Raw genomic sequence first — 20,444 nt, 5'->3', positions numbered from 1 at the left:
GCTGGAGTACCATTTACAGCCCAAGAGCACATCTGTGTATCTGCGCTGTTTAACTGAACTGGTGTTTTTGAGAGGGAGTGGGGATTGTTTTTGATTCCAGGCCCTGTGAGGTCGTTTTGTAGCCTAAGTACAGCCTATACGTGCATTTTCAAAAACACTTTTTAAAGAACAGTACACAGGTGGTGTAAGTTAAGGGTCCTGTAGTTAAGATTAACTTGGAAAAATGACCTTAGGTATTAGGTAAGACGTGGTGAGTGACAACCAGGGCTGAATGCAGCAGCCAGCTGGCCACCGCTCAACACACAGCCTCCAGGGCCACATCCCTGAAGCTGGAGGGTTTGGGGTATTCCTAATAAGCCAGCCCTGGTCCACCCTGACATTTAACACAAGACAAGTGGTCACCTGTTAAGTCAAACCAGAGGGAGGACAAAGTAAGTTTTTGAAGCAGGCCATGTATGGACCAACAATTAAAGTGCACCACAAAGAAACAAAAGTCCACACCGTCTCTGTTCCCAGCACTAAGTCTAGTGCATCCTGTCACTTAAGCTGAGACAGCACAGTTCAGGGAGCAGAGCCAAGTCAATTAGTGCCACACATGCCCACAAGGACAGAATCAGAAATAAAGCCTGCAGATACTGCCCCAAACCACTGCTTTACAGAAACTCTGCCCACGGGGAGGGGCCCTCACTGCCCTGGCTTTGGAAGTGCTATGGTGACAGGAACACTTGGTAGTCACAAGAGAAGATGCAGACACCATCTGCAGACACTGGAAGACTCAGGGCAGCCATCAGGCTCCATGTGCATGTGTCCTCTGTCTGCTCCACGGAAGAAATAAATGAAAAAGAATTTGCACAGTATTATTGGCGAGTGAACTCTAGTGACGTGCAGCAGAGTAAAAAGGAGGTGCCAGTGCCCAGTTATCGCTGGTCTTCACAGCAGTGGCCATACTGCTCTGTGTTCCTCAGACAAGTAACAGGACAGAAGTTACACTCACAGATTTACATTCTTAGGTGCGACTGAGTATCTTACAAATTCTAATACCATGCTGTTATACAAACAATTCAGCAAATTCCGCTGGTAAGCACAATGCTAATGCATACGAATTAAACAGATTTATTTATTCACTTATGTATTGGCAGTAGGATTTCAGCCACATCCAAAGAAATACTTTGGAAGTGGGCGATGGGTAGGAGGGAAAAAGAAGCCCAACTAGCATTACTAATGAAATTTGGTTGAAAATTGCTGTCATCCTTTTTCTGATGAAGTGGTTCACATGCATTTTAGCTAACCCAAAATACATAAGACAGAGATGAAAACATTCTTTAATAATAATGTGCTTCTGATGAGACAGAATATAGAAAATTACACACTTGGTAAATTCATCAGCTAGAAGCAATCAGTGGGGCACCAGGGGTCACCTTTCGCACGCCCTCACTTTGCTATCACAAATAAGCACCTGAAATGTAGGGCTTCAGCTGACTTTCTCATCTGATTCAGATGTGAAACACTCATTGCTCTTCCATGTCACACCAGGTTAGTTTTACACTGGGTTAGCATTTTAACTAAATGCACAGACATTCAGCCGGTCCAGTTCAAAGACGTGGCTGGGGCTACTTTTCCCAAGCAAAACACACAGATGCTCAAACACACACAAAGGCTTCCTTTACAATCAAAATAACCCTTGCATTAAGGCAGATAATTGCATAATCATAATTCCACGATTCTGAAACCATACAACACTCTCCTTGCTGTCGGAGTAGAGAACTGATTAGAGAACCAGAAATGTAACCACGGACAAAAGTCACTTTTCAGAAGCACAGTTGAAATACAAAACAAAGCTCAGATAAGGATTCTTCATCATCGTCTCACCTTGGTTGCCAAAGCTTCGGCGCTTTCTCGACAAGTCTTCTCTATTTCAAGATGGTTCTGCATGAAATTAACTTCCTCTATAACCATGTGAGAAACTAGGAATGAGGGGAAAAAACATCTTAGCATTCAACGATGAGTCAGCTGTTCCAGGGGCCCACGCATCGCCCCATGATTAAGAATACTCTGATTCTTAGCGAGCCAGACCATCAGCCATCACCGACAAAGTTTTAAGCAGCTGGCCTGAGCAAAACTTAGCTAAAATTCCAACACCAACAGAAAAAAAGAACACAACACAAAACGTTTCGCTGCTATCTTGTGCATTTTTAAGAAAGCTATTTCGGGTGTTCCTAGTTGTCTATTTTCTATGTAGTCCTCTATTTATCCACAGACGTATCTACTCATTTAACAAAAGAAATCTCCCATAGATAAAGAGGGCTGGCAACACGACTTCCTTTTCTTAGCAGGATATAGCACGTGGATCTAATAAGGAAAATTACCCAATAAGAAATCCAAGAAAAACAATTCTTAAATTGATCTCATGAATGAAATAATATTTGGGTGGCTATGCTAAGCACTGTAAGATTAGTCTCTATTTGTTAACAAAGTAGCTACTGTTATTTCATGAACTCCAGGGCAGAAAAGTATAGCAATAAGGTGAATGTAGTACCTGACAATGAGAGCATACGCTAACAAGCCGCCTCTTACATCACAGCTTGTCAGGAGTAGCAGGGAAAAAATTAAACGTCACTTGTCTTTTACCAATACTTAAAAAACAGTAAATTTTATATTTTTTGATAGCTGGTTAATATAAATGGAGATTTAAAGGTGCAAAGTAATTCAGAACTTTAATTACATTTTGAAGATTGAGCAAGAAAACTACCAATTCTTCCCACCCATATTTCTAGTTAAACGAAAACTCTCAGAATCTCAAACATGTATACTTATTGACATTTGTTTGGCTTAAAAAAAAATTTAAAGAACACCCAAATGTGAAACCCAACAAAGTTAGCAAAAAGCACTGGGCTCACATAACACAAAGAGAGATTACTTTTGCTTCATTTAAGCTTAATTAACCTGCAATTATGATTAAACTCAGGGGAAAAAATTTCTCTCCAAATTAAATACAAAAATGTATTACTTCCTAAGACTGTCCAAAGTTCTTATTATGTTAATATTCAAATTCATAAAGCAGCACTAAATGGCCAGAAACATCTCTAACCTTGACATTTTTTCAGGGGTAATAATAATCTGCCGCAAATGCAGGCCAACCAAAAACCACTTAACTAATTAGTAGTTGCAGTCACCGAGAAAAACATGAATCAACACTGTTATTACAAGTGGCACATTTGAGTGGCATCTAATTATGACTTGATGAGCACGATACTTGCATTATCAACATTACTACTGCATCCCATCAGGGCCTAAAAGCTGCTGATGGCATTGACTTCGAGAAACTCCCACTCAATGGTACGGCAGCACCCAACAATCGGCTTGGCAGGGCCCCCCTCACTAAATGACACGTTAAGCGTAATTACTGGTAGACATTGTAAATAAACAGGATTGGAAGTGAAAATTGTACCAAGTGCATAAGACACAATCTGACACATTGGAAGTGGCAGCCTTAATTGAGAGTTTCTTTGACTGCTCAAGATCATTTCAACTGCATTTCTCAGAGGACAGTGATTATAACTGTGGAGACAGACGGCATAATGGTATCAGCACTGCTGACAGAGCAGTGAATTAAATTGTATCTGCTGTTGTGTGAAAGCCTTGATGAGAGGTACAGATGCCTTAGTGGTCTTATCATTATAACACAATGGTCATGTTGTCATCAACCTTTCTGGCTCCAATTGAAAAGAAATGATTGTGTGTTGAGGCTCCCCCCCCTCCACCCCACCCCCCTTCTCCTCTTCTATCTCTTGTTCTGAATAGAACCAATTTTCAGAGAGCTATGAAATCACGCAATAGGTCCTAAAATGCAGCTGCTTGGCATACAAACGGGTCCCCATTAAACTGGAATCACACACAATATGTGTTTATGCCAGAAGAACAAATAGAAGCTGAACACAGGCCAAGTTTATTCACACACACAAAGCCCATGTAGCTCTTCATCAATATAATTGCCTTTTATATTGTAGTTTAAATAATAGGCTCTATTATTTCCTTAAAATCCTAATATTCCTGGCATTTTATCACTATGTTTACAAGGTAGGTTCTTCAAAAATGTGAAGGAAAGAGAAAAGAAACCTATACAATTTTTACAACATCAAATATTACTTTGAATTTTTAGTCTTAACTACTTGACATCTTCTGCCACAATCTGGTATTTCCACTATCATAACAAAAATATAAACACTCTGTATTTTTCATAGGAATTTGACTTTTTATTCAATAACATTCTTGCTCATGAAAGAGTAAGAAAAATCATTCCAGTCGTGAGGTCTAGGCCTAGCAAAAAAGAAAAAAAAGAGAAACATTTATTTTCTAAACATTTGGTAAAAAGCTGCCCTGTGATTTAACTTGATAAACTTAGCTAGGGAGTCCTCATCCACACTTTTTCCAGTTCTGATGGGTTTTACTCCAGCAGGTGGAGATTTTTTCTTCCTCAAAGATGAAACAGTAGAAATCTTAAAACTGGTCTTTAACGTTTAGTTTAAGAAATTATCCCAATCCTGTGGCCAGCACTGTGGTGTAGCAGGTAAAGCTGTGTGTGTTCCAGCTGCTCCACTTCTGATCCAGCTCCCTGCTAAAGGCCTGGGAAAAGCAGCAGAAGACGGCTCAAGTCCTTGGGCCCCTGCCACTCATGTGGGAGACCCAGATGAAGCTCCTGGCTTCAGCCTGGCCCAGACCTGGCCATTGTGGCCATCTGGGGAGTGAGCCAACAGATGGAGGGTCTCTCTCCTTCTCTCTCTCCCCTGCCCCTCTCTGTAACTCTTTCAAATAAATAAGACTTTAAAATCTTTAAAAAAATAAATGTATCCCAATGCTAAACTGGTAGCACAAAAATCTGCTTATCAACATTCTACGTTCAGAAGGAACAATATATTTCAAAGAGCATTTATGTCTTTAAAAAATCTGTTCTCATTTCCTAAACCAAAAATTAGACTATCATATGACAGCAAATGTAAATACTTTTGAAACATTTATTTGCAACTTTCAAAGAAGGCAGGCTTTAAAGCTTTTTGCTGTCCATTTAATAATTTAAATTAAATCCAAGTTCCTACACTTGGACTTGGCTCACAATATCCAAATCCATGGCTACTCCATCTATCATATTTGCATACCTAAATGACATGAAGTTTTAAAAAGATGGGCTTTTAATAAAGTAACCTAACACTGAAGTTATATAAAAACAAAAAATACTAATCTTCCAGAAAAAAATACACTGAAATATGCAGGGTCGGCAAATATTAAAACAATGAGTGTACTGACTTTCGAAATAACCCAAGGTCAGTGGGAGTGGGTGTGAGGGTGCCAGCGAGTTGGTAACCATTTAAGATGAATGATGGATGCCTCGAGTTTCATTATACTGGTTTTTTTCCACTTTTGTCTAACTTCAAATATTGTCATAATAAAAAAAATTAATGACCTAAGAACTCAAAAGTACAGCCTACAAGTATATGGACAATTGTTTCTTCCAGTCTAGTTTGAGTAGTAAAACATCTCTCTCGTGTACCACGGAATGCCACAGTGGCACACGCAGCACTGTGGTAAACATGGTTCGCTTCTTGGTGGCGCCTGTGCTCAGTCAGAACAGGGACGCCAAGGCTTATCTGGTTCTCTCGCACAATGTTGCCTGGGGAGCCGGTGCTGGCGTCTGCGTGTTTGCAGGGCTGAAGAACATCAGGGCTGCGTTCAGGTGTGCACACCCTCTTACAAGGATCCGCTTAGCAAGCAATGGCCATCGCCTCTCAGCCTCACCCTGAACCCTGCACCTGGCTCCCTCCGAGCCCACACAGGCGGCCTGAAAGGCAGGAATTACCGCATCGAGGGGACGCCCGAGGACGTCCAGAGGCCCCAGGGACTTCAGTCCTGGAGTCCGGCCCAGCCAAAGCCACTGCAGAGGCCTCCACTTTCCTGTGGCACCTTCTGGCTGGCTTCACAGGGAGGCGCCACGGCCCACGACGGTGCCCCTCCAGATACCAAGGCCAGCACTGCAGGGCTGAGAGGACCTCGAGGTGCACGCGTGGATGCGGCTGGATGCCTCTTCAACCTGAGATTACCCAGAGAGGATTTCACACAGCAAGGGAAACGCCATGAGGACACGCGAGGCCCAGTCCCCCTGCCTGAGGCATTTGTCCGGGGAGCACGGCTTCACCCCAGGGTCGGGGAGGCTCAGGACGAGCTGGCCAGGGGCCAAGAATGGCACGGATGTGGAAACCAAATCCATGTGTCCCGGGCAAGCACCGAGGCCTCACCCGGCCACTCTGGCACATGCCGCCAGGATACCAGCTCTCAACCCCAAGGCAAGACCCCAGTGTCCAGCAATCAACTCCCACGAGGAAAAGGGCGCGAACCATCGGCAACGAAGGGCAACGGTGTCCTGGGTGGGCCAACCGAGCCGTGCTGTGTACTGGGCACGGGGAAGCGCACCCAGCGTGCGGATGGGCCTGTCATCCGCCACCAGCCTCTCACTGGTGGCCAAACAAGGGCCTCATGCTCTCCAAGTCCGATATTCCTGCCCCCGTTCACAACCATGAACCGTGTATTGCAGGTGCACGGATTGTTGTTTTTGTTTTGAAGGAAGTTTCCTTGTTCCTCATCTTCTCGCCTTTTGAGACTGAGCAAAGGGTTTGCGCTCCTTTCCTGCCATCCAAACTTTAGATTCTACAGGCGAATTAGGAAGGGTGAAAGTTGAATGAAAACAACAGCAGAGGTTGTTCTGTCCACCTCTCTAAGAATTCACACTTTTGGGCCGGCGCCGCGGCTCACTAGGCTAATCCTCCACCTAGCGGCGCCAGCACACCGGGTTCTAGTCCCGGTCGGGGCGCCGGATTCTGTCCCGGTTGCCCCTCTTCCAGGCCAGCTCTCTGCTGTGGCCAGGGAGTGCAGTGGAGGATGGCCCAGGTGCTTGGGCCCTGCACCCCATGGGAGACCAGGAAAAGCACCTGGCTCCTGGTTCCTGCCATCGGATCAGCACGGTGCGCCGGCTGCAGCGCGCCGGCCGCAGCGGCCATTGGAGGGTGAACCAACGGCAAAGGAAGCCCTTTCTCTCTGTCTCTCTCTCTCACTGTCCACTCTGTCAAAAAAAAAAAAAAAAAATTTAAAAAAAAAAAAAGAATTCACACTTTTGGGCTCTGAGTGGCTCATAGGGAAAACTATATTTAAAAACAAACAAGACGCTTTCAAAGGCATTTTAGAGGAAGGGACAAAGAAACGGGGCGTGGAAGCCGGGCTCATGTGCCACTCTACGGAGAGATCCGGGGCAAGCTGCTTCCATCTGTAAAAACCCAGGAGATGAAATCCGTACCGCCTACCCCGACCAAACACTTTATAACTCCACCCACAAGAAACGGACGCCACCAGCACTGCTCAGTGTGCCGGTCCACTCTCAGCCGCTAAGCACAGCAGCTGGTAACGATGCCAAAGCTGTGACTCCCTCCCACGTGACCTGGGCCAGCACAATCGCAACATTCCAGGAACCTGCGCTAGGGCAGGAGGCCCCGCCTGACCACAACACACGGCCCCAAGCCGCAGGCTGCCCTCCAAAGCCAGGTACCACCGACAGGATTCCCCTTTGGGTTTCCTGGTTACAGCCAGACACTGAAATAAACCGGCTCTTGAAACTGAACCACAGTGCGGCACTTTTATGGCTGTTTTACCTTCGACAAGAATAAAATGTTTTACGGTGTGGTGCCCAAGTCAACACTTCACGCTGTGATCTCGGAGCCTGACGAAGCTGCAGAAGCAGGGAAGGGCCTTGCTCCAAGGCCAGGACCCTTTCCCTGCAATGGTCGGGCTTCTCGCCCTGCTGGGTCTGATCAGAGCTCTACCTTAGCTGAGCAAGTCATAACTGATCTGTGTCACATTTTTTAAAACCAGCAAACATTAAGAAGATGAATAGCACACATTTTGTGGGAATAAAACTTTCCTTAGAGCTACTCAACCATTCAAACTCTTAAAAAAAAAAAAAAAAAAAACTCTAAGCTTGTGAATCTAATTCTCCTCTTGCTAACTACTGAGGCACACGTGACATGTAAAACGCTGGCCACATTTGCTGTATACCCTTTGATGAGCCTGGGGACAGCAGACACTCATGAAGCAACCCCACAATCAATGCCCATCACCTTCCGAAGTTTCCTCCTGCCCCTTTCTTATTTATTTACATTTCTGTGGCAAGAATACGTCACAGAGGATCTGCTTGCTAGTGAATCTCAAGTACACACCCAGGGCAGGATTTCTCGCTAACAGGCCCCGTCTCCTGCAGAACTCCTTTCTCTACAAATTCACCTAAGGAACTACACAGGTCACGGTAAAGACGGATGTACAGGAGTATCTGGCATGGCATGCTTTACAACAGCAATAAACCAGACATAATCCGCGAAGGCTTGTTTAAATAAAGCAAGGTGCTGTCACCAGGGGCAACAATGAACTGATGCACACCTCTACTGACAGGCCAAGACCCCAACGCTCTGCTTGCAGGGAAGAAGCAGGCAGCAAAAGCGGGACACAAAATATGATCACGGTTCCTGTAAGTCCATAATTTCACAAGCAGAAGACCAGGGAGAACTGACTCTGAATCACTTAAGCAGACTTTTCTCAAGCACTCAAGGTAAAGTCGTTTTCTTTTCTCCTTTATTTGTGAATAGTAAAACTCTTCCATAACGAGTAAAAACGCTCATAATGACTCATTGAAACAGTAACGCTTATTCCCTTTCTTTCAAAACCCAACACCAGGGCATGGGGGGGTACGTGGGAAGGAACTCCTCCTCTCTCACAGGGCCGGCGCTGAACAGGCCGTGCGCCTCTACTCACACAGTCCCCAGTGACGTGCGTCACGATAATCCCACCGCAATGCTTACGTACTTTTCTGAAATTCTTCCAGCTTTTTAACAGCTTCATCTCGTTCTTGCCTAATTTTGTCACACTAAAATGAGGGGGGAAAAGAAAGAAAAGTTAATTTGCATCATAAATTTTAAGTTTGGAAAGGCAAAAGAAAGAACCACCTTATTATAACAGCATTTTTTGGAAAACAAAAGAAAATTAAAAACCTTAGGAGAGTAACCACGGTCACCTGGTATTTGTAGCATCTGCAGCTGACCAACTTTCTTGGACTTTCCCAGTCGCCACCTCCCTCTTGCTATCCCCTATGTAAGATCCTGGGGTTAAAATGCGTTCGTTCTTTAAGACAAATGTTGTGCCTCTTCTGAAGGAAGATGATGCGGCGAACACCCACCTGTACCCCCGTCAGGCGCCCACAACAGCTTCACCTGTGCGGAACACCGGTGCACACCTGGAAACGGACGGAAAGCTTCCGGAAGGGAAGCAAACGCCACCACACCCCTGAGGACTCTCTCCACTCCGGAGATCTCTGTGTCCCCAGAATTCCGAATAGAAGGCAGCAAATTAAAGGGAGAGGGGATCAAATATCCCACAGCAAGCACGTGTCACTTACATAAATCGACTTTTCATTTTAAAAAGTGGGAGGAGCCCTTTCGGCCGGAGTGGCCATCTTCCAGTAATTCGCCAAGATGACGAACACAAAGGGATAGAGGCGAGGTACCCGGTACATGTTCTCCAGGCCTTTCAGAAAACATGGAGTTGTTCCTTTGGCCACATACATGCGCATTTACAAGAAAGGTGACATGTGGACATCAAGGGAATGGGTACTGTTCAAAAAGGAATGCCCCATAAGTGTTACCATGGAAAAGCTGGAAGAGTCTACAGTGTTACCCAGCATGCTGTTGGCATTGTTGTAAACAAACAAGTGAAGGGCAAGATTCTTGCCAAGAGAATAAATGTGCGTATTGAACACATCAAGCACTCTAAGAGCCGAGATAGCTTCTTGAAACATGTGAAGGAAAATGATCAGAAAAAGAAGGAAGCCAAAGAAAAGGGTACCTGGGTTCAACTAAAGCGTCAGCCTGCTCCACCCAGAGAAGCCCACTTTGTCAGAACCAATGGAAAGGAGCCTCAGTTGCTGGAACCCATTCCTTATGAATTCATGGCATGATAAATGTAAGATAAATAAGACCTAATTGAAAAAAAAAAAAAAAAAAGAAGTGGGAGGAGGAGCTGGTGCTGTGGTACAGCAGATTAATGCCCTGGCCTGAAGCGCCAGCATCCCCTATGGGCGCTGGTTCAAGACCCAGCTGCTCCATTTCTGATCCAGCTCTCTGCTATGGCCTGGGTTAGCATTAGAAGATGGCCAAGTCTAATCCTCTGCCTTGCAGCGCTAGCACACCGGGTTCTAGTCCCGGTCGGGGCACCGGATTCTGTCCCGGTTGCCCCTCTTCCAGGCCAGCTCTCTGCTGTGGCCAGGGAGTGCAGTGGAGGATGGCCCAGGTGCTTGGGCCCTGCACCCCATGGGAGACCAGGAGAAGTACCTGGCTCCTGCCATCGGATCAGCGCGGTGCGCCGGCCGCAGCACGCTGGCCATGGAGGCCATTGGAGGGTGAACCAACGGCAAAGGAAGACCTTTCTCTCTGTCTCTCTCTCTCACCGTCCACTCGGCCTGTCAAAAAAAAAAAAAAAAAAGAAGAAGAAGAAGAAGAAGATGGCCAAGTCCTTGGCCCCTGCACCTGCATGGGAGACCTGGAAGAAGCTTCTGGTTCCTGGCTTCAGATCGGTGCAGCTCTGGTCATTGCAGATTGGGGAGTGAACCATCAGATGGAAGACCCACCTCTCTCTCTCTCTCTCTCTCTCTCTCTCTCTCTCTCTGCCTCTCTACTCTGTGTAACTCTGACTTTCAAATAAAAATAAACAAACCTTTAAAAAAAAAAAAAAAAGTGGGCAGAGTCTCTGAGAAGACCCAAGGAGGGAAAACCAACCACTAGAGCCTCGGGCCTTCTCAGGGTAACTGCACAGGAACCAGGTCTCGCCCACAGTAACAGGCTCTGACGATGTCAGTGAAGGCTTCATGAGCCCAGCGCTCACTGTGAGGACGGAATCAGTCTACACTGGATTTCATATAACAAGGAGGTGTAACACACTGTATAGCCATTTTCATCAAAAGTATCTAAAACGTGAAACGCTGAGATTTGTTCTGGGAACACAATTCCCTATGAGTACTGTATACGGAAAGCACAACTTTAAATTATACTTGCTTCCTGGTCTGTCAAATATATTGGGATTTCATTCCTTTTGCGGCCTGTGATTTCAAACATCAATGGCTAAAGCATAACAATGCCAGTGGTCATTTGAAAAACCCACATTAACACAGTGCGCTCTTGTCATCTATCAGATCGACTAAAGCTGCAAAGTCTGATGCCAGGAGCTGGAAACCTCCCCATGCTGCTGGCGGACAGGTAAACTGGTTTAATGACTTTGGAAAGAAACTTCTAACTAATGTGAAAATACACATACCCTGTGACTCAGCAATTCTGCCTCTAGGTGTACACACCCAGAGAACCTCTAGCAATGAGTCCAAGAAGACCTGTACAAAAATCGCCAGGATTTATGATGACAGTAAATCACACATGTTCATAGAGAGCAGGGAGGGCTGGCTCCGCGGCTCACTAGGCTAATCCTCCGCCTTGCGGCACCAGCACACCGGGTTCTAGTCCCGGTCGGGGCGCTGGACTCTATCCCGGTTGCCCCTCTTCCAGGCCAGCTCTCTGCTGTGGCCAGGGAGTGCAGTGGAGGATGGCCCAAGTACTTGGGCCCTGCACCCCATGGGAGACCAGGAGAAGCACCTGGCTCATGCCATCGGATCAGCACGGTGCGCCGGCCGCGGCGGCCATTGGAGGGTCAACCAACGGCAAAAGGAAGACCTTTCTCTCTGTCTCTCTCTCTCACTGTCCACTCTGCCTGTCAAACAAACAAACAAACCATAGAGAGCAGGGAGAGTGTTACACATATAACATGTAACACGTGTTACACGTCTAAAGCTACATGTCTCAACATCCACAGATCTCAAAAAGCATAATGTTGAATCAAAGGAGTGGCAGATTTCTATCAAATGACTGCTGAAGCACACAAAACATTTCACATATTTATGTTACAGATGCGAAGTGGAAGAGGACAGATTCTAGGAGTCAGGAAAGGGAATGGGACCAGGGTGGGGGACACAGGGGACCCTTCAGTATTCCCTGCAGCTTTTTAATTTAAAAGAAGTTACTGTTGTGCAGTAGGTATTTGGCATATTATCCTTTGCTCTTTTGGGGGCTTTTAAAATGTTTTAGAAATAGAAAAGCAAGAAGTACGCAGTCCATTTTCCCTTTCAGGCTCTTAGGAACCGCAGAACTGTTTGACAAGCCTATCTCGGTGCGCCGGGGTGAACCCTGAAGCAGGAGCACCCCGCTGTACCGGCAGAGCTGCTCACCACATCCATCTCAGAAACCCCGAAACGATCCAGGCTGGGCCAAGGACCATTTCCCAAAGGAAGAGGCACGCTCTTTCTTGATGGTTTCCTTGTGGAAATCCATCCTCGTAATCATTATCAAACAGTTTCCAGTTCCAACTTAACAGATAACTCTGTCCTTTTTTTGGTGATTAAAATGCTAACCACCCGAGCTCTGGATTCCTGTAGGTTTTTCTTAGCCCTCTCCCTAGCCGCAGTGGACCACGCTGGGCGGAAGAGCCCTTCATTCTGATCCTGCTGGCCAGCTGCTTCTGGAATGTTCCTCTTGGTTTCTAGATTTGGCTTTTGGACTTCCCACCACTCCTGCTGAGCTGCCCACCATGTGTCCTAAAATGCACAGGACAGTCTGAGACACAAAAACAAACCTAATTTCAGCCTCGACACAAAGTCCTGAGTTGTGGCTGCCAAATGAAATCCACGCAGTCTTTTAATTTCCTGTTTCTTAATCTGGCATGTCTGAAAGCATGAGCTGCCCTGTGAGGACTGTCTTCCCCCAGGAGCTGGCGTCTGACCTAATGCCACTTGGGTCCCCTCTACGTACTTCTCTCGTGAAGGAATCAGAGGTTGATTCAACTCTCACTTAAACAGCCACATTCTTCACTAAGACTCTGCACAAGAGCATTAACCAGGGACGGTGCTGTGTCACATCAGGTCTCAAAAAAGCCACCAGATGACACCAAATAAAAACCGCCAACACAGCTACCCTTTACTCATGAGCAACACGAGACAATCTTGGGCTTCGTAGGCGGGAACTGGCGGCCCAGAACTAAGACTTTATGTCCACGCTCTCTACTGTCAACTTTTTAGAGAAGCCAGCCAGCCAGCCAGCCAGCCTCGTTCACTGGTTCACTCCCCAGATTCCACGAGCAGAGAACTCAATCCAGGCCTCACATGGTGGCAGGGGTCCAAGTTCTTGAGCCGTCACCACCGCCCGCCCGGGGGTACACGCTAACAGGAAGCGGGAGTTGAGCAGAACAGCCGCAGGGCAAACGCAGGCACTCTGCTATGGAATTGTGGGGGTCCCAAGCAGCGCCATAAAACTCAGCCCCAGTGCTCTCTGCCCTCGAGGCCCAGGCAGACAGGTGCTGGTTAGTAACGGCCGGACACCGGGCTCACCCCAGCAGCAGGTACCCAGTTTCTAGAGCCCACCGGTCCACTTTCACACCAGCCCTCTGGCTCTCACTAGCAGATTCACAAGCTGTCTCCCGGCCCCAGCTGTGTCCTATCAGGGGTCTTCACGTGGCTTTGCTTTCTATTTTCTGCACACATTATCACAGAACTGGCAGCCACAGAATTTACCATCTGCTATGCTGAAAGGGGTGTGTGCTGGGAGCGGGGGATTCTACACATGCAGCCAATGTGGCTTCCTTATTTCACACCAGAGCAGGAATCCAAACACACTTGCCCTTCGTCACTGCAGGCAAACCAGGAAAAATGTCCTGCAACCTTCCTGTCCTACAGGGAGAAGTGAGCGAGGCCTCCGGGCCTCGCGAGGAGGGGGTGTTTCATCTTTCCACCACCCAGAAGCCCCTCGCCCATGCCAGCCCTTCCTCCAGCCTGCTCACGCAGCTGCACCATTTGTGCAAACTGCTTCTTTTTGTGTGAGAATTGCTCATGAAGACTCTGCAATAGCAACAGATGTGCTTGGGCCTGCATCACTTAATTATGATGCCCAACGATTCTCTGCAGCTCGGGGCTGGGGCAGAACCCAGCAGCACGAGTGCCGGCTGGCTTGAGGGTGCTGGGTAGCATCATGGCTACTCTCCAGTCTCTGTGTTGGCCCTTTACAAAGTGGTAGATGGACCAGGGGGTGGCCGTGCTCGTATTGAAAGGCCTTGATAGCCGAAGCTCTGGCTATTTGCTACATCTCTTCCTTGAGCCTCATGTAGGCAGACACTCAGCTTCTAACACTAAATCCAGACTGCAGAGCACCGGCAGGCAGATTCACAGAGCAAAGTCTTTCTGGTCCCCTACATGGGCAGCTCAGTTCTTTCTCTCACTCTGTCATCCCAATGTCAATGTCAATGTCGATACCAGAATGTCTGCGGAACAGGGCTCAGTAGAAGTCCAGATAACTGATGTAAATACCAAGACATCTTTATATTTCACTGTGGGTATGTTTTCAGTAAGAAAAAACTTAACATTCTGAATTGTCTACCTTCCACTAATATAAACATTTCATTTTTATCTTCCTGGTGCACAAATTCAATGGAAAGTTTCTAGCCTACAGATAGTACAGTGTGAGGTCCAAGAAGCAGGGACATGCACTGCACACACAAAACACCAAGAGACTGGGCAATCGTACACACAGTCAACAGAAGCTAACTTCTCAGCAAGGATCTCCGGTATCCACTGAACGATTCTAGTTCCCCCCTCTGGGCACTGGGCTGACACACACAGCACCTACATGTGGCATGCACTGTCATTAACACAGCCACCATGTTCCCACAAAACTCAGATCCACCGAGAGATCAGCAATGAAACCAGCACTCACGAAGACACCGGGCAGAGTGGGAGGAAGGCTCTGCTGCAGCAGCACCTGGCCCACTCGGCCCCGGCACCGAATCTGAACGCCGACTCCGCGCCACTCATCTTTAAGTCCATTCCTTTTGCGTGCAGTCACAAGGTTTGAACATTTAAACATGTATGACATGTGTGCACCTGCTTTAGAATCCCGGCCGATGCAGTGAGAGGCGCATCAGATCGTCTGTAGGAAGAATGAACAAGTCTATTGCTCCATCCACGTCAGTTTGCCTAGAAGGCAACTGAGCTTCCCGGGTCTCTACATGCTGGCTCACCACAGAGAATACAACACAGTGAACCATTCCCACTAGGATGGAATTTTGCTCTCCTCTCTTTTAGCGTTCTTCTTTCTTCCAATTCAAAGTTCTTTCCCTCCTTTTTTCACAATAAACTAAAGAAGCAGTAGCTGCCCCCAAAGCTGCCTTGCAGCATTCTCCAAATGCTAGGTATTGTGCGTGAGATGGAAACACATGTCATCAGAACAGAGATCCTTGCTCTTTGTTTCTGGATAGATTGCTGTTAATAAGAGACTCATTTTCACTTTCAAACTGCTAAGTAATTACTTTTTCTCTGGCACAACCACTTGCCACTCTGTCTCAAAGAAACTGCATGTATGTGGATGTATTATGCATGAACAGTTAGCATAATGGATGCATATCTCGCTCTTTAAAGTGGCTTCTTTATTGATTTTTTTTCAAATAAAAAATAAAATACTTTGGGACCTTCACCTCTGAATACTACCCAAGAGGATAGAAATCGTAACAATAGGCAAGTGAGCCAAGATGCAAACAGTATCATGTATCTTGCTTCTTGAAACATAAGTCTTGGAAAGTGTCTGTCTCCTTCTCTTTTCATTCATTGTTCCTGGCAGGCTGACAGAACCGCCCCATGCATGATGCACAGCTACAGTGGCCTACCCAAACGACGCCTAATCAGCCACTTAAACATTTATGCACTTCAAAACTCCATCGCAGAACATAATATTAAACACAAATACTTACTATTTAACGCCAGACATTCTCCTATTATACAGATTTCCTTCTTTCTATGCACACTCCACACACGCACACACACACACACACACACACCCCCGTCACCCTGAGAAACGAGAAAGCTAGTCCATTCAAAGCTCAAGGAGGCTCCCCCCACACACACACAGGAACAAGCCCCAGCGGATGACAAAGATGCTGTGTGAGTCAGAAGACAATGCCCTCCAACTGTAGACGTGTGACTGACACTTGAATATGGTGGTTGTTACACAAGCAGAGCAAAACATTTTATTTGGTTGATTTCAAAATATACAGTCATCTATTTTTCCATATTCAAAAATACAGATTTGGAAAAGTCGCTGAGTACAGTGCAACAAGCTCTCTTCGTTTTTCACACACTGCTGATAATGCCATTGAGAAAATGGGCAAGAAGTGACAGAAGGTAGCCAGTGCTTTCAAAAATTCCCACTTATCTTGACATTAAAAAAATACCAAATCACATATTTTTTACATTCCAATTCAACCTACACCACTTGATTATACCCTATTTAATATTTTGATAATAATGTGGTAAGTACATAAGAAACATGAAGCTGTTTTAGTACAAAAAGCAATTAATTATGCTTGTGGGGGAATTAAGAGACTGAAAAAAAAAAGTGACATTTAAGCCAAGCACCAACTACAGAAAGTCTGTCACATGGAGAAGAGGAGCCACTCTGCTCTCTGCTGTTTCCGTCCCGCCAGCAAGCTCTCAGCACTCTCTCAATGGCTGTACAGTTTGTCAGCTGCCTGTGCCCCTCACTAGACTGGTCTTACTCAGGACGACAACCTGCGTATGTTTTTCATTACACCCTGGTACTAAGAAGGCCTTCAACAAAAATTGTCCCCTTTAAAAAAGCTCTCCTTTATAAACTCAAACACATTCTGATTCCACCCTCAAATTTAATGATAAAAATCACAAAGCCGGGGCGAGTTAAGACACACCCACACCTCCCATGGCTGCACCTGGCTCAGAGTCCCATCTCAGGTTCCTGAACCCCGTTTCCTACCAGTGCAGACTGTGGGAGGCAGCAGGTGGTAATGGCTCAAGTGCTCGGGTCTCTGCCACCCATGAGGAAGAGCTGGATTCCATTCCTGGCTCCCGGCTTCTGCCTGATTTAGCATGGCCTTTGAGAGCCTTTGAGGAGTGAGCCAGTGGATGGAGTTCCCCCTCTCTGTCATCTGTGTCTCTTTCAAATAACAAAATTTAAAAAAAAATTAAAATAAGAGGCCAGTACTTGCTGGCATTGTGGCGCAGTAGGTTAAGCCATCACCTATAGTGCCAGCATCCAGTATGGGTGCTGGTTTGAGTCCAGGCAGCTCCACTTCTGATCCAGCTCCCTACTAATGCAACTGAGAAAGCAGAGGGAGATGGCCTGAGTGCTTGGGTCCCTGCATCCACATGGGAGACCTGGAAGAAGCTCCTGGCTCCTGACTTCAGCCTGGCCCAGCCCTGGCTGTTCAGGTCACTGGGGGAGTGAACCAGCGGATAGAAGCGCTCTCGCGCGCGCTCGCTCTCCCTCTCTCTCTGCAACTGACAAATAAATAAATAAATCTCACACACACACACACAGACACACACACACAGATGGATGAACATTCCATTTTTCCTAAAAAGGGATAACAGCAAAGAAAAAGATCAAGTAAAACACTGGCCCACGCCAGCTGCCCCCCACCTTCTACTCTTATCCTTGGAATGCAAGACGTCAGGATCCCTACACAAAGGTAAATGCACACATTCAGATGTGCACCGGATACAGCTGACATTTAACTTTCAGGTTTTCAACATGAACTGATGGACGGTTAAGACAGATGACCCAGAAAAGTGTTGAATCTCATCATCTGCTGTGGAAAACTCATGCACTAATAATAATAAATTGAAGGAAAATAATGGACCCTTATGGAAAACTAGTCAATAGGCTCCTACAAAGTTACTTATTTCTAAAAGAACACTATTGCCAGAAGCCTCTAGACTCTGCCGGTAACCATCGAGGCAAACTTGGACGTGCACTCCGGGCCCGAGGGCCCGTGCTCCCCTCTGTGGAACGGGCTGCCGCGGGCGTCAGGAGCACGAGATGAGGGAGTTAAGAGAACTCGGACGTCCCATTGTGGCTTCCTTATAAACTTGGCCTCTAAGCAACTGCCTTGCCCAAAGCGTATCACGCAGAGACTCCATGCGAGGCAGGAAAAGTTCCCATGCAAAGGAGCCGCAGCTCCTGCCTGTGCCGCGGATACGGTTCAAGGCGTGGCAGCCAGGACAGACACAAGGCGTGCGTGTAGCGGGGACAAAGACCTGGCCATGGATTTCTTTGCCTCTGCCTCCTACCCCCATTCATGCAAAAGCTGCCCACAGCACATCGACCAGGGCAAAAGCAGCCTTGCTCCAGACACCACCGGTGGCTGGCTACAGGGATCGCGGGTGGACGCGCGGGCGTGGACCAGACAAAGCTCCCCAGCCAGCCGGGCACAAGGAAGTGCTCTCTCGGAGAAAATGGTGTTCTCCATTTACCACCTCCGGAACTCGGGCTGCTTTTACTCATTCTGTGCCGTATAAAAGGCTTTTATTATATGTTTCCCTCCTTTGTAACAGAGTCCCCCCTGCTCGGGGGAGAAACCTGCAGCAATAAGCAAGCTCGTCTTTGAACAGAAGATAAACAGAGTGCGGCCAACTTCAAGCCACTCGACTTTGTTTTAGCCAACCGCATGGCGTTCCACGTCGCTTTCAGTTCTTCTCCGCCCGTCTCAGTTAATAGTTATTTTTAAAGGATCAGGACAGAAGCCGGTCGATAATGCTCACAGCTGTCACAAAAGTGTGAGGCCATTCTCTGCAGAGGACACGCAAACAGTTAATGCGCCGGGGTCATTTCTTTTACCAAATGCGTTTTACGTACAATTCCACTTGCATACCAGATGGTTCCCTTAAAACCCCACTGCAGAAAGTGGCTCTTGGTTAAACAGCCATGGCCACCAGCACCAGGAGATGCTGGTGGAGCAGCACCTCGGGGTGGGGGTGGGGGTGGGGGTCGAGGGTAGGTCTACACACAAGGAAACAAGACGTGGACTGCACCTCCTCTCGCATTGCTGCTTCTCTTCCACAGCCTCTTCCTCTACCACAGGAAGACGCCGCTTGCTCTCCCGGCCCCGTCTTCCAGGTGAGTCCAGGGTCCGCCGCCTGCTGGCTCTGCCCCTCCTGGGCCAACAGCAGACGTGCAGGAGACTTCAGTCCGCCGACTCCGCCTCCGGCTGTGTCTCAGGGAAAGTGGCTCAAGCTATCCGAGTACCACCCGTTAGATCTGCTTTTAAATTATGGGGCCCCAAGGATGCAGGATCTAAGTCCCCTCTCTGTTTAGATTCTCAGGACATCTGGGAATTTAGGTGGTCATGATGTGGGAATTAAAAATCTTGCCAAACTATTTTCTGGGACTGTCTTACCAGATTACAGATGCATGCATCAGCCACCTTCTACCACGGATATTCTCACCACTCCACCTACTACTTCCCACATCATCTGATACAGAAAAGAAAGGAAACCTTTTATCAAAAGAAGTATTTGTTTATTTATTTATTTGAAAGGCAGAGTTACAGAGGGAGAAAGGAAGAAAGAGAGTGAGAGAGAAAGAGTTTCCATTTGCTGGCTTACTCCCCAAATGGCCACAACTGGGGCTGGGTCAAGCTGAAGCCAGGAGCTTTTTCCAGGTCTCCCAGATGGGTGCAGGGGCCCTGGGACTTGGGCCATCTTCTGCTGCTTTCCCAAGCGCATTACCAGGGAGCTGGATTGGAAGTGGAGTAGCCAAGACTTGAACTGGTGCCCACATGGTTGTTGTCATTGCAGGCAGCAGCTTAGCCTGCCACACCACAGCACCAGCCCTGAAACTTAAGATTTCAAATACTGAAGATTTATTTACAAAGGAACCTTAAAGCCAGGTGGGGGCAGGCCTAGCGCTAAGACACCACTTCCCATGTCTGAGTCTGATTCCAGCTCCTGCCCCTGACTCTAGTCTCCTGCTAATGGAGACCCTAAGAGGCAGCAAGTAATGGCTCAATTAATTGGGCTCCTGCCCACCACCAAGGGAAACTGGATTGAGCTCCCAACTCCCAGCTTCGGCCTGGCACAGCCCTGGCCACTGCAGGCAAACCAGAGGAATCAACAGCAGATAGGCGCTCCGTCTGTCTCTTATCTTTCTCTGCCTCTCAAATTAAACACATACATTTTTTAAAAAATCAGCTAGAAAATGATCCGAGGCTATTAAGAGGAGAAAGAGTTAAATATGATTCTAAAGAGCCCAATAAATAATGCCAAACATCTAACAGATATTTAGCTGTCAATTTTCATTACAGCTCTTACTCTGAAATGTTAGAGACAAGGTTTTCTAATGGTCAGTGCTGCTAACTGTGTTCTTTAATAACCATTGAGGACTTGCTTCCTTGGGTTTCCACCGGGGACATCATGTTTCGAAATATCCGGTCTATCAAAGTCATTTTAAATGAAGTCTCACTTGTAT

At 46.9% G+C, this 20,444-nt stretch overlaps 1 protein-coding gene and 1 pseudogene across 9 annotated transcripts in view; one reads left to right on the top strand and one right to left on the bottom strand.

Annotated features, from left to right (window-relative positions):
* Positions 1–20,444, bottom strand: part of SHTN1 (shootin 1) — a 162,145-nt gene that overhangs the window by 63,120 nt on the left and 78,581 nt on the right. For 6 of the 9 annotated variants that reach the window (XR_007911130.2, XR_011382204.1, XM_017348610.3 and 3 more), the window contains 2 exons: positions 8,896–8,956; positions 1,870–1,964 (listed from right to left, as the gene is read on the bottom strand). Coding sequence is in view for 7 of the 9 variants with exons in the window: in XM_070057162.1 (XP_069913263.1) it covers positions 1,870–1,964; positions 8,896–8,956 (156 nt within the window). In the remaining 2 variants the exon portion in view is untranslated. The remainder of the gene's footprint in view (positions 1–1,869; positions 1,965–8,895; positions 8,957–20,444) is intronic. The other 3 variants (XM_051824206.2, XM_070057163.1, XM_051824204.2) reach the window with 1 other exon arrangement.
* On the top strand, positions 9,561–10,079 carry LOC108178425 (large ribosomal subunit protein eL21-like; annotated as a pseudogene).

This window comes from Oryctolagus cuniculus, chromosome 15 (genome assembly GCF_964237555.1).
Source record: "Oryctolagus cuniculus chromosome 15, mOryCun1.1, whole genome shotgun sequence".
In the NCBI taxonomy this organism is placed as follows: domain Eukaryota; kingdom Metazoa; phylum Chordata; class Mammalia; order Lagomorpha; family Leporidae; genus Oryctolagus; species Oryctolagus cuniculus.
The sequence above is the reverse complement of the archived record's forward strand: the minus strand, read 5'-3'. Positions and strand labels throughout refer to the sequence as shown.